At 39.2% G+C, this 14,406-nt stretch overlaps 1 protein-coding gene across 1 annotated transcript in view; it reads left to right on the top strand.

The window, feature by feature from the left end:
* Positions 1–442: 442 nt before the first annotated feature.
* LRRC2 (leucine rich repeat containing 2) overlaps positions 443–14,406 on the top strand; it is a 75,274-nt gene continuing 61,310 nt past the window's right edge. The window contains exons 1-2 of the mRNA XM_052778368.1: positions 443–629; positions 11,800–11,945. Coding sequence (XP_052634328.1) covers positions 11,821–11,945 — 125 coding nt within the window. The 5' untranslated portion in view covers positions 443–629; positions 11,800–11,820. The remainder of the gene's footprint in view (positions 630–11,799; positions 11,946–14,406) is intronic.

The following is a 14,406-nucleotide window of genomic DNA, read 5'->3' as shown; positions in this document are numbered from 1 at the left end:
GGATGGTCTCCAGCTCCTCACAGCCCTGCCCTGCTGGACCATGGGGCAACACTAACAGTAAGCAGGAATACTGACGTAAATAACAAGCAGTGGGCATAAAAAAAGTGAGCTATCATCAGCAAGTAAAAGCTGAATTTGGTGTAAATCAATCACTCATGGCAACTGCACAGTGAGTGTCTGTGCATATGTGTCTATTTATCTCTCACACTTGCATGGACATGGGGAGGAAGAGATAGTCCATACCAGAGGAATACAGACTATGTTTATTTTTTTTGGTTCTCCTTGCTCTTTTCCAAGGAAAATACATAAGCATGAGTAACATTAGCTCTGTCACACTTTCCTTGGTGTAAATGAGATGCTGCCCTAGCACTGTTGTTTCTCGTCCTATGTTGAGTCACGCAGTGTAGACACTTTATCCTGCCTGTGTGTCTGCTGTAAGACCACAGATCGTGTTATCACTTTATAAATATAGCATATTAGTACATCTGGAAGGCTAGTCACGCTGTGAGGTTCAAACAGGTCTGGCTGGCTATGAGCTGTGCTGCTGCTATAAACAACCCCAGTGTCCCAAATTGAATAACTGCAGAGCGTACTGGGGAGCTCTGGACACTCGTGTTCTTTAGTAGTTGGTAAGTGACAGTTTTGCTGACTATTGTGTTTCTTCAGGTGTGTGGGGTCAAGGTGGGAAGTGGCAGGGAAAGTGGGAAGTCATTATCAGGTCTTTTGTTGCTGCTACTGTGCTGTGGATTTTTAAGTGCTAACGTATATGGGAAAAACAGCTGAAACGTGGAATGTTAGTCCAAAGTGGTGTGTTTGCTGGATACCCTTAAAGATAGTAAGATTCTCCCTGTATGTAGTTTCTCTAAGTAGATTTACACCTGTGACAAACCCAAACTTTATAATTTAGGAAAGCTTTCAAGGCTCACTCTGTGACTCAGTTGTAATAGACCCATGCTATTACAACTCAAGGACATATGCTGGTGTGAGAATGATTTTCAATAAAAAAGTGGCTGGAGAGGTTGGTCATTTATCTTTGTTGTCTGTCAAAATTTAGACTGGAATTTAAAAAGAGTTATAGAACTTCAGTTTCTGAAGTCCACTTACAGCTAATCTAACTGGTATAGGAAATCTAGCTTGCTAAATCTTTGGTGAACAAAGCCTATCATTTAAAGTCAAATATTGTCATTATTGTTGTTGTTATTGCTACCATAAGTATTTATGTGCTCTCTCTGACATGTTACTTTCTGTAGGCTAAAAGGTGCTGACCAGTTCTCCTCCTCTCAATAGTAGTTAACTGAGCACCATTCAAGCATCAGTGATGGATGATAATGCTCATTAGCCAAAGAGGTAGAACCTACCAGAGTTTCATCCACTTTGCTCTTCTCAGAAAGAAGGTGAAGGTGAAGAATTATTCCAATGAGGATGTCCACCTCTCCATGCCACCTGTGTCTCCTATCCACAGGCATGGAAAGGTTTTTTGGGAAAGACTAAGACACAGCTGTGGTGAGGGAAGAGAGCTGATAAAATACAGCTGCCACCTCAGGACTCTGTGGTGGGGTTTGGACTATTTAAGCTAAATTAACTTGGCTGCTGGAGTAGCTGAAAGCAGCATCTTCTCTTGCTTATCTAAATTGTCTGCCATATCTTCTTAAATCACAGAATTTGACTGCTTAGGAACTGGATATGAGCATTTTACTTACTATATGAGTAAAAGGATCTTGTGGCTGACACTGGAAATAGGACTAAGAGCTTGATGCCATAAGTCAGACATAGGTTTTTGCTCTCCTTCTGCAGTAGAGTAAAACACAGGTAATAGCATTGGATTCTTAGATCAAAGCATGGAAAATGGGCCCTTGGGAGCAAAAGGAAATTAACAAAATTTTGACAGTCTTTGGCTAGTCTCAATTAGGACAATGAACCTAAAATAATATTTATGATGCTGTCACCCACATAGATAACTTTGGAGGCTGGACCCTGTACATGAAAGGTAACAGTAGTAGCCTCACTTCCTGGGGATGGTCCAGGTCCATTAAGCTTATGACAAATGAGAGTAAGTCAATAAAACATTGTGCTAAAAACCCAGATGGCATAAAAAAAGTCTGACTAAGAATTCATGCTTAATTAAGATAATCTAATTGTATATGAAAACCTCCATGTTTTGTTCAGTAGCACTGCGTGCCATTTTATTTGCCTATGAGTAATTAAATGGGGTCTCTTTAATCAATCTTTAACACATGCTCTAGCTTTCCCAGGACTCTGTTGTCTACTACCTAAGACAATTGTTCTCACCTGCTGACTACAGTGATGTTCATAGATTCAACCACCTTTAAAAATATGTAATACACTTTTGAGCTTACTGTTTTTCCTTTGACAAGAAACAGCCTTAAAATACATGCCCATTTCAAATACATCAGCCCTCTCTCAATCTTATGAGAATTAGACCTCTCTTCAGCAACGCCCAGTGGAAAAAAAAAGGATGGATTTATGTCACAGACATCAGTCCGGTGTTTCATTAGCTTCATTGTCAGTGGAAGAATCACTTTGAATAATTAGTCAGCTCACTGAAGTGTTAGGGGAATACATCTGTAATAAGTCCCCTTGCATATGTAACATCTATCATGCTTGATGGCAAACATATTAGTACTACAAGAATTGAGGAAGTATAAGGAATATTGTAATTCAGCTGCTAATTAATCCATAATTAAAGACCTAATTAATAAATAACCCTGTGAAAAATTGTCTAAAAATTGAGATGTGAAGACTTCAGTGATAAAGAGGAATCTTGTTTGTGAGACTGGTTAATTTACATCTAGAATAGGAACTGATTAATGAAAACTGTCAGTAAGACATTGTGCTGCCAACTGGACAAAGAGAAATATGCACACAAAAATGTGTGGAAACCAAGCTCAACCTTTGCATATCTATATTAACATATCGTTTTAATTTTATGATGTTCATAGTTATTTCCATCTGAAGTATAAGGAGTAGGTTAAGAAAAGACATATTTGCTCTCTCAGCCGTGGTATGTAAACAATGCAGAAGTTAGTTATTTGTGTGTGAAAGAGGCTAATGTCAGATTCTGTTCTTAAATGCCTTTTTTATGAAATAGCTAAAGCAGAAAAGTCAGAAAAAACTTGATTCATCAGAGCATTCAGGATTAAGCCACGTGCTATGTAAAGACACTAATTTCTGAAATTAACTTCAGTGAAAGCTGGACTAATTAATAGCTTGAAAGCGTCACTGTCTGTCTGTGTTTGTTTATCTAGGACCCGGCTGGCTGAGACTGTGCTCTTGAGAGAGCAGGAGGGAACATTTCAAACTCCCAGAACATCTGGGATTGTGTCCAGGTGTCAGGACTGCTTTCTCCAGCCCTGGAGCAGCTTGTCCCTTTCCTCTTCTATTTATTTCATGGTGCAGCTGCATTTGCTGGATCTCTGCGGACCCGTGCCTTCGGGGGGGCACCTGCTGTGATCCATAGCTTTGCCCTGCCCATGTGCTCCCCAGGACCCAGCCATCACATGCATGCATATATGATCTGAAGCACAATCTAACTTGGATCCCCAACCCGAAACTCCGACTGTCAAATCTGCACATTTGGCAAGTCTAGCGACAGATAAATCAGCCAAACTAGCAGGGAGGATAATTCCCTGCTGGTGTAGAACAACAAGAGATTGTTACTGGCAGCAAGACTAGGTAGGGAAGAGCAGCTTCCTGCTTTTCAGTCCTCTCCTACTCCCGAAGTGGCATAGGGAAGCACTACCCCACTTACAAGCTGTGCACAGTTAGGACAATATAGTTGTATACTACGAACATTGTCACCATTTCTATTGCTCTTTCAATCACAGCATGTTTCTGTAATTTAATCTTTCCTTGATAACACCAAAAATGTGTTCAATTGCTATCCAAATGTCATGTTTCCTTTGAATTATTTGAAGACTTGTGAGATAAATGACTTGATCCTTCTGAAGCACAGTGTGAGAGAGCTTATTTCCTAAGAAGTTATTTGCAGGGTTGGTACGAAATAACGTTCACCCACATTTTCCCCTATGTAATCCTGCCAGTAATATTCATAAGATTGCAGCAGATCTCCCACAGTGATTATCTGAAAGAAAAAGGACCCAAGTGAACAAGGCTGTTAAACAAATTGAAGAAATCAAAACATTAATAATTTGGTAACTCATATAAAGCAGCAAATGAAAGTATACACAGTGCTGTTATTGAGGGCAGCCAGGCCCCATACAAACTCAGGAGGGCTGTAACAGAGACTAATATTGGCTGTATCTGTAGTACCAAAACTATGTGGACATCTTCCAGACTCAAAAGAAGACACAGAACTTGTTCTACAGAACACAATGTACACAGGCAAGTTGGCCAGCATTAACACTGATCCCAGCTATGTTCAGAGGAGGCTAGACTGTAGTATAATAAAGCAAATATAATTTTGGCTTATGACTGGCTGTATTCAACCCAGTCCAGACAAGACAGAGATAATGTTGGTAAACAGGGAAAAGCCATTAAAGAGTTGGTACAGTTAGTTCTGGAAGGCCACACAGTCATCATATCTAAGAACACTTTTCCCCTGTGCTCCACTACTTTTCTTTCCAAAGAAGACCTTGCCTTGTCCTTAATTTTTTGTAGTATGCTCCTCAGTGCATCTATACATTGATATATCTCAGATGCCAAGATGAGTGCAGAAAGGCTGCAAACTGTTCATTCAGTGAAGCTGCTGATTTGAAGAGCACTTCTTTTCTGCGGAAGGCCTTTTGTCTGGAATTCAGTGTTACTTTTATCTTATGTATCCTTAAACAGTTTGCTTCTCAAAGATGAGGCAGACCTTGACATCTTGTGTTGCAGGCACAGGTAACTGAGATGAAACTCCTTCAGCATTAAACACCAGGAGTTTCCAAAAGGCAGTCCCATTTTAAAACCCAGTTGCCTGAGAGTTCCTCCATATTGCAGGTTGCTTACATTCCCAGACGTATTGCAAGTCATCATTTCCCCCCTTTTTATTAAGTCCAGACCCCCCCCCCCCCCCCCAAAAAGGGCCAAATGCCTGCTCTGGGTTCAGAGGCCAAATGGGAACAAATACAAGTAAGTGCTCATGAGATCACTGGCTGTTGTCAAAGATGGCTGTGGCAACATCTGGCAGGTCTGTGGCAGAGCTGTAAACAAAGGGTGGAGATATCAGTAGCTGAAGGGAACAAGGAAATTTAAGGGGTAGCATACTAAATGTCTCCAATTTTACTGGTGGGTCTACATGGTGTGAAGTACACATATCTTTGTAGCAACAACATGAATAACAATAAATAGAAAACAATAAAGATTATAGACTTTACAAGGCAGATATCTTCTTTTTTCTTCTGTAGTTTTTCAACACCTTACTGACTAGATTCTGGTCTAGAGCTCCTGGGTGCTCCTACTTTTTAAAGAAGAAAGCCTGAAGTAGATGTTAGAGAACTGTCTGCATACCTTTAGGTGAATTTATGTAATAAAATAAAACAAATGATAAAATAAATGATAAAATAAAAATAATCTATGCAGATGCTTTTACTAACAATAACATTTGGCATTAATGTACCATTTAAATGAAAACACACAATGAATATCATCACTAAGATTTTGCTTTTTTGCCACCTAATCCTCTAAAAACTTAAGAATGTCAGTATCCTTATACATATAAGGACTGTGTTTGATTTTAATAGGCCTATTTATAGATAAAGTTAAATGAATAAAATTTTTGCAAGATTGTAAAGAAATGGTGTTGTCTTCTTTTAAGACCAGAAATCTCACAGAAGTGTCTGTAAAGCAATTGTTTTTTTCCATGCATGCAGGGATAGCTCAAGGCAATGAGAGACCTAAACAGAAATACTGATAGCAAAAGAGTACTCTTACGTGAGCAAGCTATTATTCCTAACTCAGCTGGCTCAGAAAGGTGGTGGATTATTAAATTCACCTGGAAAGAAGTAAAGATGGGTTTCAGTGTTGAGATGGGGCCTGCAGTAGGGCTAGGCTGAGAGACTTGCTGAGGAGAGGGGCTTCTAAGGTTCTTTAGTGATTTAGTGAAGGCACAGGGCTCTAGAAGGGTGAAATTGAGAAAAGTTTGTGGGTCATAGTATCTGAGACTAGAAGTACAGCCCTGGGGGAAGAAATATGAATTTGTGGTTTAGAATGTAGAGAGGGGAAATGCTAGTTATAAGGATTCTTTTGAGTCTCTTATTGATGAAAACTGGGGCAAGGTTGCAGATGAACTAACTGGCTAGTTGAGGAAAAGAAGATGTTGCAAAGGCCATGGTGTTCAAACAGATTTTTGTTTTGTTTTGGTTTTTTTTTTTCCAAAGATAAATGTTATTTTTTTCTTCTGCTTCTTTTTAAGAAAAGTATAAAAAGAGGGAAGGAGTGAAGCAAAGGGAAACTTCTTTCCTCAGCCATTAGTACAAGTTTCTCTGGTTAGAAGCTCTAGTATCACATTGCCAAATATTGCAGATGCTTATTATAAAACCCCCTCTTTTTTATTTTCTTGCTACTGTTAAAAAAAGAAATGTACCCTGAGTGGCCAGCTTTGTTTCTGAGCTAACCATTATGAGAAAGATAAGAAATCAGACTGACTTCCCAGTATGTTGCCTTTTAAGGATATTGATTAAGGCCTTGTAGATTACTTCTTGGGAGGTGTAAATGGCTAGGGATAAGATTATTTGCTTCCATAGACACACACCGAGAACTAATTCCTCCACAAGTGACTCTCGTGTAAATGACATCTTTGCCTTCCATTTATGTTCCTGAACCCCTTTTACCCTGGTAAGCACTGTGCTTTCCTTATCATATATTACTGAAGAGGCTGGCCCTTGTGATCTGTCTCACTAATAACTATGAAGACTGAATGAACCTTATAACCATGCATCTTCTAAGAAAAGAGTGCTTATGATCTACAGCATAATTTAGACATAGGTGTCACCCAAGGAAGAGGGCATTAAGCTGCAAACTCAGTGTAGTTATGAAGTAGGGCCTTGCAGATGCAGGTGATGGTTGCTTTTGTGGTCAGGACTTGTCCTTAATGAAAGCAAGGTTGCCTGTTTCTTAGGTGAGAAATAGCTTGAGTAAAGTTTTTCACTTACTGCCATATTAGTGGGTCAGGTAATCCTCACCAAAGCTTGGTATGACCAAAGCTTGTCCTTAATAAGCATGTGTAACTATGGCATGTGAAAGGAGCAATGCTGAATTACAAAAGGATGGGAAAATTGGAAGAGGAAGGGGGCTGAAGTCTCTGTGGATTTGGGTGTGTGCCTGCTTTGAGCAGGTCAGTTGGACTAGGTGACCTTCAGAGGCCCCTTCCAACCTCACTGGTGCTGTGGTTTCTGACAACAGGTAAAATGCTAATAGTGATTACCTGTGAAGAGCCTAAGTATGGGAGGGAACACAGGTGTGGAATGCCAGCCAGAGGGAAGAAATTAGAAAGAAGTCTATAATGAGGCATTTCTCTACCCAAATGTAACTTCCCACCTGTGACTAATAGATGATAGCTTTGGGTTTTATTGTGCAGGCCTAAGCCAATGATTGGAAGAAAGCAACTGCTGTATGTGAACTTGGCCAGGTACTCCCTTAGGTCTTTCTAGAAATGGAAATTATTGTTGGTAGTTGCTTCTTCTGTTGCAAATTCTTGTCATGCATGAGTAAACACCCTGAAGAACCTACACATAGATGTAGATTCTGCCAGCTTGCCAGGCTCTTTTCTGGGCAACATCTCATCGTCAGGAAAATGGTGGCACCTGAACTTTGGGAAATACACATTCTGCCATCACACTTGATACTTCATGCCCATTTTTTTGGGGTAGGAAATGTGGTAAAGCAACAGCCCTGCAAAGCTTGTTGGGTGACCTTTTCGGAGTTGCAGATAGCGACAAAGTTTCATGTTTGTCCTGATGAATATTTTTAAAGCCTTAGCCGCCCTGTGATCTGATCAGAATTTGTGGCTCTGCTCCTTCTGAAAAGGTTAGTCCTGAGGAGTTATGATGGACACCTCTCACTTCCCACCCACATTCTTCCTCTGCTTGGTTTTACCATCAAAGAAAAACCCTGATGCATTGCAGCCTAATCCAATATGTGGATAAAATCTGTATGAACTTTTCCAACCTGAGTGTCTAATAAATCAGTGTCTCAATAAAGAAGAGATGACTTAACCTGGGAGACAGGAAGGTGGGGAACAAGTCAAGGAAATAGAGTACTTTCACAGTTTATTCAGACTTTGTGTTGATTAAGGCCATCTAGTTCCAACAGAGGTCAAGTGTCCAGCTGCCACTTCACTGTCTCTCAGCAATTCAGCTCCTGCAATAACCCTTCTACCAAAACACACTGCTATGAATTGGTCTATTAAAATGAATTAGATCCCACAGAGTGACTGCTGGCCTGCAGCTCCTGTGAGGGAGAAGTCCTTGTCACTGGGTTTCTTGATTTGGGCAGCAGAGGAGAATGTTTTATTTTGTGCAGTAAACAGTTTCCTGTAAATTATCAGTGAACATGTTTTAGAAGAAGGGTGAAACTGATTATAGATAAAACTTTCCACTGAGAATAAGGTCACCATTCTCATTACACTGCTATTAATGGGGTTTTGACTCGGCTGTTGTCAGCAGTCCGTTCCAGATAGGTTGGGAACTATTTTTGCCTCTTTGTTAGTGCTCGTAAAGATAAACAAGCAATGGGAGCAGCTTTATGAACAGCAAAGATAGCAGTTTATATAAACATCTTAAGATACAGAAGGCTATGTCATAGAAGAATATTGGTGTCCGACCAGTCTTTGTGCCAGAACTTTGAGGTATTTGTAAGGGTGTTTCTTACTGAGATGACAAATAAGGTGGACATGTAGGAACCTTTCCTTTTGGTGTACCTATGCATAATACTTTTTAGTCCATGCTGTGCATTTCCAGAGGACATGAGGGTGCTTTGCTGGCTCAGAAGAAATTATTCCTTTATGCGTTACAGAGAGATGTACTGGTAAAAGGGGGTGAAAGAGAATAGGCACAGTTACAAAGTTACAAGAGGAAAAATGCAGAGGGGAAAAGAATTTCCCCTTCCTCCTTAGTATTATAACAGAGGGACAGGTAATAAATAGCCCCAGTTGAAGGATGTAGAGCTTGGAAAAAATGATCACAGTAGGGTCTGAGGAAAAACTAATAGATACAAGCTTGAAAACACCCAGTAAAGGAAGGGGCAGATTGCTTTTTAAAGGACCAGTAGGTGGTCCAGTGGGGTTTCCTTCTTTCCTTTTTTCATTTTTTTTAGGCTTATGACTGGTATAATAAATGTGGTATCTAATGAAACCTCAAGCAAAGTTTAAATAACTGATTTTCCTTTTCTCTGCTTTTATGTTGGTAGAAGGAATTATTTTTTAAAAGGCTTTGAACTTCTGTTTTATAAGACTTGTTTGCAGTGGTTCATCAAACCATTTTATAAAGAAGTAAGCATGACAGAAGTCCTCTGCAGACGATCTAACTGCGTTTAACAAAAACCAGTGTATTGTGATGATTGTACCCTCACCAGTGACTCCAAGCAAGAGAGTACACTTTTACCTCTTTTATCAAGATTTGTATCTATACTTGCTTTAGTGATTTAGTAGGTGATTTGTTTCCTTTATTGATACTGAACCATTGCTACAGTTCAGTAAGGAACACTATGTTGCCAGTCACACTGTGTTTCACAAGATGTAAATCCGAGATCTTCATCTCCCGTGGTTCTTAAAGATACTACAGTGTGTTTTTTTCTTCCTGTAAAAAGAAGGTAGCGTTCATATTGGGTGTCATGGTTTAACCCTGGCCAGCAACTAAGCACCACACAGCTGCTCACTCACCTCCCCCCACCCCCAGTGGGATGGGGGAGAAAATCGGGAAAAGAAATAAAACTTGTGGGTTGAGATAAGAATGGTTTAATAGAACAGAAAAGAAGAAACTGTTGCCGAAATCCGGAATAAAACTCCTTAACAACAATGAGAAGTTAAGAAGCAGGCACTCCTTTATTGCAGCGCTGGGCACACGGGGGATTGCTCCACCTATCATGTGCACCTGTCTTGTCTAACAATACAGTTAAATACACACCTGTTATACATATTCACTAGATTTCCAAACAAAATGTTAATTCCTTTTCAATGATTGGTCTTTTAATCATACCACCTTATTAATATTCTTATGTTAAAGCAATCATTGGTCAATTTCACTTAACTCTACTGATTGCAATCCTCGATACTCAAATCGAGATGGGAAGGGTAAGGGGGTTTCCAAGCAGCAAACTGGTGTCCATGACGGTTTCCTTAGTTTTTGAAACAAAACATAGAAAGACCAGTATCTTCCTGGTGAGGTTTCTATGGTTTGTTTATTTCAAACTTAACAATACTAAGGTTCCTATGGTCACACATAACACAGTTCCTAAAGTTTCTATGACTACATTTCAAACTTAACACTGCTATACATTATGCTTCACAATTTTCTACTTCTTAATCAAACCAAACTCTTATATATAATTGGATTTTAATTTCTTTATCAAAATATTTTCAAGAAAACTAATAATGATAATGATAACACTAATAAAATGACAACAGTAATAATAAAAGGATTGGAATGTACAAATGATGCGCAGTGCAATTGCTCACCACCCGCCGACTGACACCCAGCTAGGCCCTGAGCGGAGATTCCCTGCCCCCACTCCCCAGTTCCTATACTAGATGGGATGTCACACGGTATGGAATTACCCCGTTGGCCAGTTTGGGTCAGGTGCCCTGGCTGTGTCCTGTGCCAACTTTTTGTGCCCCTCCAGCTTTCTCGCTGCCTGGGCATGGGAAGCTGAAAAATCCTTGACATTAGTCTAAACACTACTTAGCAACAACTGAAAACATCAATGCGTTATCAACATTCTTCCCATACTGAACTCAAAACACAGCACTGTACCAGCTACTAGGAAGACAGTTAACTCTATCCTAGCTGAAACTAGGGCATGGGCCAAGCTCAAGCATCATGCCTACTAAAGGGAATGAGACCTTTGTCATGGACTTCAGTAGGGGCAAGGTTCCTGCAAGAAGTTTCTGTGGTTTTAATTGAATATGGAAAGCTTGGCGAGTTAAGGTCCAGTTCAGCTCAGTTCTTAACTGCACAGAAACTAGTACATTGATACCAAGCCTTCAATTGTTGGAAGGTAATTCTACACATACTAATAAATGGGGACTATGTGTTCACAAACCCTTCACCTTATCTCTACCTTAAGTAAGTTTTCACTGTGTGTTACAGGGCTGGTCTTTCAATGCCTTTCACAGATAAGCACCTACTTATGCAAACACTGGAAATTCCCAAATTCCACTGGAACAGGATAGCTTAGGTGCATAAAGATCAATACATCCAAGATGAAGTGATTTTGAATGATTTACAATGAATAAACTTTTAATGAGCTCTCATTTTAATATTAGTTACATAAATTGTTAAAAATACAAAGTCTTTAAATTTATTTTTAATCAATGTTACTTAATCAAATTAGTATTTCTTTGCAACTGTGTCTTTATCTTGGAAAGGGAAAAGTGCAAGGAATAAAAAAAATTCAACTTATAACCATTGTCATAGATTTTGTGTAGAAGTCAATTATATGCTACATTGATTACTGCCAGCACAAAACCCTAGACAAATAAGGTAAGATGGAAAGCATACTATGTTAACATTTCTTATGACTTCAGCTTTTTTCCCCAGATATCTTAATGAAATGTGTTCTCTTAATTCCTTCTATTTCTCATTATTTCTTTCCTGAAGTGTTCATGATGGTTTGTTCTTGCAGGAGAAGCTTAATTTTGACAGTATGGGGCATCAGGTGATAATATTTGACTTTTCTCTCATAAGAGGACTGTGGGAAACTCGAGTCAAGAAGAACAAAGAACGTCAGAGGAAAGAGAAAGAAAGATTAGAAAAAAGCTCATTGGAGAAGTAAGCTAACTTTTCTGCTGTTCATTTTAATGGAATCCATTATTATTATCTGCTACCATTGCCATATACTAAGCATTATCATATGATTTAGAATTTATTTTTCTGGGTTTGATTTCAATGATTTCTTGCCTCCTTTCCTCAGATGATTGTAAGAGAAATGCAGCACAAACTGTGCTCGTATTTCATTAGTCCATGCTCTTTCCTAGGTAGATAGTGATTTACTAATGGTGTATTTTATTGTCTACTGTGTAGATTTAATTTGAAGAGAAAAATAACACATTTTGTACCTTTCTATTGCTTATATGCTATATAAAAGTATGGCTTTTTATTATGGAATTCATGAAAACATGCTCATAAAATTCAGTACTAAGAAACACTTTAAGTCTTTTTGTTGAGTTGACAGGAGAAACAAAAGGAATTAAATAAATGGACACATACAATTGCATCTGAATAGGAGAGAGAGGATAGAATAAAAGAATTATCAGGGGATTTTTTTGTTGGCCAAATATTAAAGAAAGCCTTGATTATAATGCTTACACCCACTAATCATGTTATTGTTTTTATTATATTTAATTTATGTTTTATTTAAGCACTATTTTTGTTTCTTTATGTTCATTCTCATTAGAGACAGTGAAATATTATACTGTGCTGGCAATGTTGGAAATATATGACTTATCATTTTTTCCCTCTGAGAAGAGAACAAAGCAATAAAATTCATTTTCTGCTTTAAAAATAAAATGCATGGGGTTAAACAGTGCCCTTGTTTAAGAAGAGCATCATTGCATTGAACCTTCATGTGGTGTGTTGGCCATCTCAGGAGACCCCCACTCACAGATTCTCACTGCCAGTGCAGCTACACTGACAACAGAGCAGTTAGGCTAAGAGGGGACCAGGGTAATACAAAGTCTGACTGCCCTTTCTGCAAGAACTTTCTCTTCAAATCATCCATAGTCGCAGTCTTGGTTCTCCTGTCTCTACCCAAAGACTGCATTAAAAACCATAATCCTAACAAAAAAAAAAAGAAAAAGGAAGCTTGTCCTTCAGTTTAAATTCTCTAGGAAGGATGAGCTTTCTTTTTGGTATGAGCTGAGGGATAAGAAGATGTTTGCTGTTGTGAGTGTTGCCCTTATGGTGGAAAAGAGAAATGAAAGGATTTGGGATGAAACTTGACCAAACCTTATTTCTGTCCCAGATGCTACGTTAAGAAGTTGTTTTGTGCAATTCTAATGCAGATAAAGCAGATGACTCTCTGTTTTACTGCTGTCTATGTCAGCTAGTGGCTCTTGGGGTGCCACTGCAGCCTTCTTCATAAAAAGAATATTATGACTAGCAATCTGCACCCATAGCTTCTAATGGTGCATGCGGTCATCTTCAGAACTGATGGAAAGTCAATCCCAATGTGGACCTAAATGTCAATATCCCCCTGCCACGTTTTGTTTGGGTTTTGGTTTTCTGTGGTGCAGAAGATAACTTCTGAGTTTGCTAGTACCAAAGCAAACCACAAGTGTCAGGCATGGGGAACTTCTGAATGGAGGAGTGAAGGAGGGTAACCTTATGTGCTGTGAGGTAGCTAATTTCAGCTCCCACGTTTATTTGTCTGTAGCATATGTTAAGCCTCATTTCTTATGGTGACTTGTGTTTTCTATAAAAACGATACATTCTCTCTGCCGTTTCTGCCTGTGGTTATTTGTCTGTAGCGACCCCTCCAGCTGAAAGAGTGGAGCTTGACTGTATGTTCTACTGTTTTCCACTAATGAGGTCCAAAGTAATTCTGTTATCTTCCTGCACCAACTGGAGATGGGGAATTTGGGATATGATGCAAAGAAGTAAAAGTTTCCATGTGCACTTTCAGCATTCACAAAGGTTTTTTGTTTTCTTCCTTTAGCTTGCAAATTGCATATGGTACTTTGTCTTGTTGCATGTCTTTGTGCAATCGGATTGCTTTCCAGTTAGTCCTACTTCTTTTAGAGCTCCTGGAAAAGAGGAGGAAATAGATAAGACTTTGTTTCCAGAATGCGAGTGATCAGTATTTCACCCACTGAAATGAATGGCAAAGTTCATGTTCATTCTTGTGATGCAGGCCTCATAGAATGGATAAAGCTGGTAGAATAATGGTCAAAGTTGTTGCCGAAATCCGGAATAAAACTTCTTAACAGCAATGAGAAGTTAAGAAGCAGGCACTCCTTTATTATAGCGCTGGGCACACGGGGGATCGCTCCACCTATCGTGTGCACCTGTCTGGTTTAACTATGCAGGTTAAATGCACATCTGTTATACATATTCACTAGGTTTCCGAAAAATGTTATACATAATCATTAGTTTTCCGGGAAACTATTAACATATGTAAATGTCCTTTACGCAGGCGCATTGAAGGTCTCTGGTGGTCTTCAGAAGCCCTCTGGTGGTCTTCCATAGTCTTCCTCCCTTGTCCGCTTCTTGACCTCTCTTAGGTGATTCTGCG

Source organism: Harpia harpyja, chromosome Z (assembly GCF_026419915.1).
Source record: "Harpia harpyja isolate bHarHar1 chromosome Z, bHarHar1 primary haplotype, whole genome shotgun sequence".
Taxonomy (NCBI): Eukaryota; Metazoa; Chordata; class Aves; order Accipitriformes; family Accipitridae; genus Harpia; species Harpia harpyja.
Note: the sequence above shows the minus strand (reverse complement) of the source record. Positions and strands in the feature narration are given on the sequence as shown.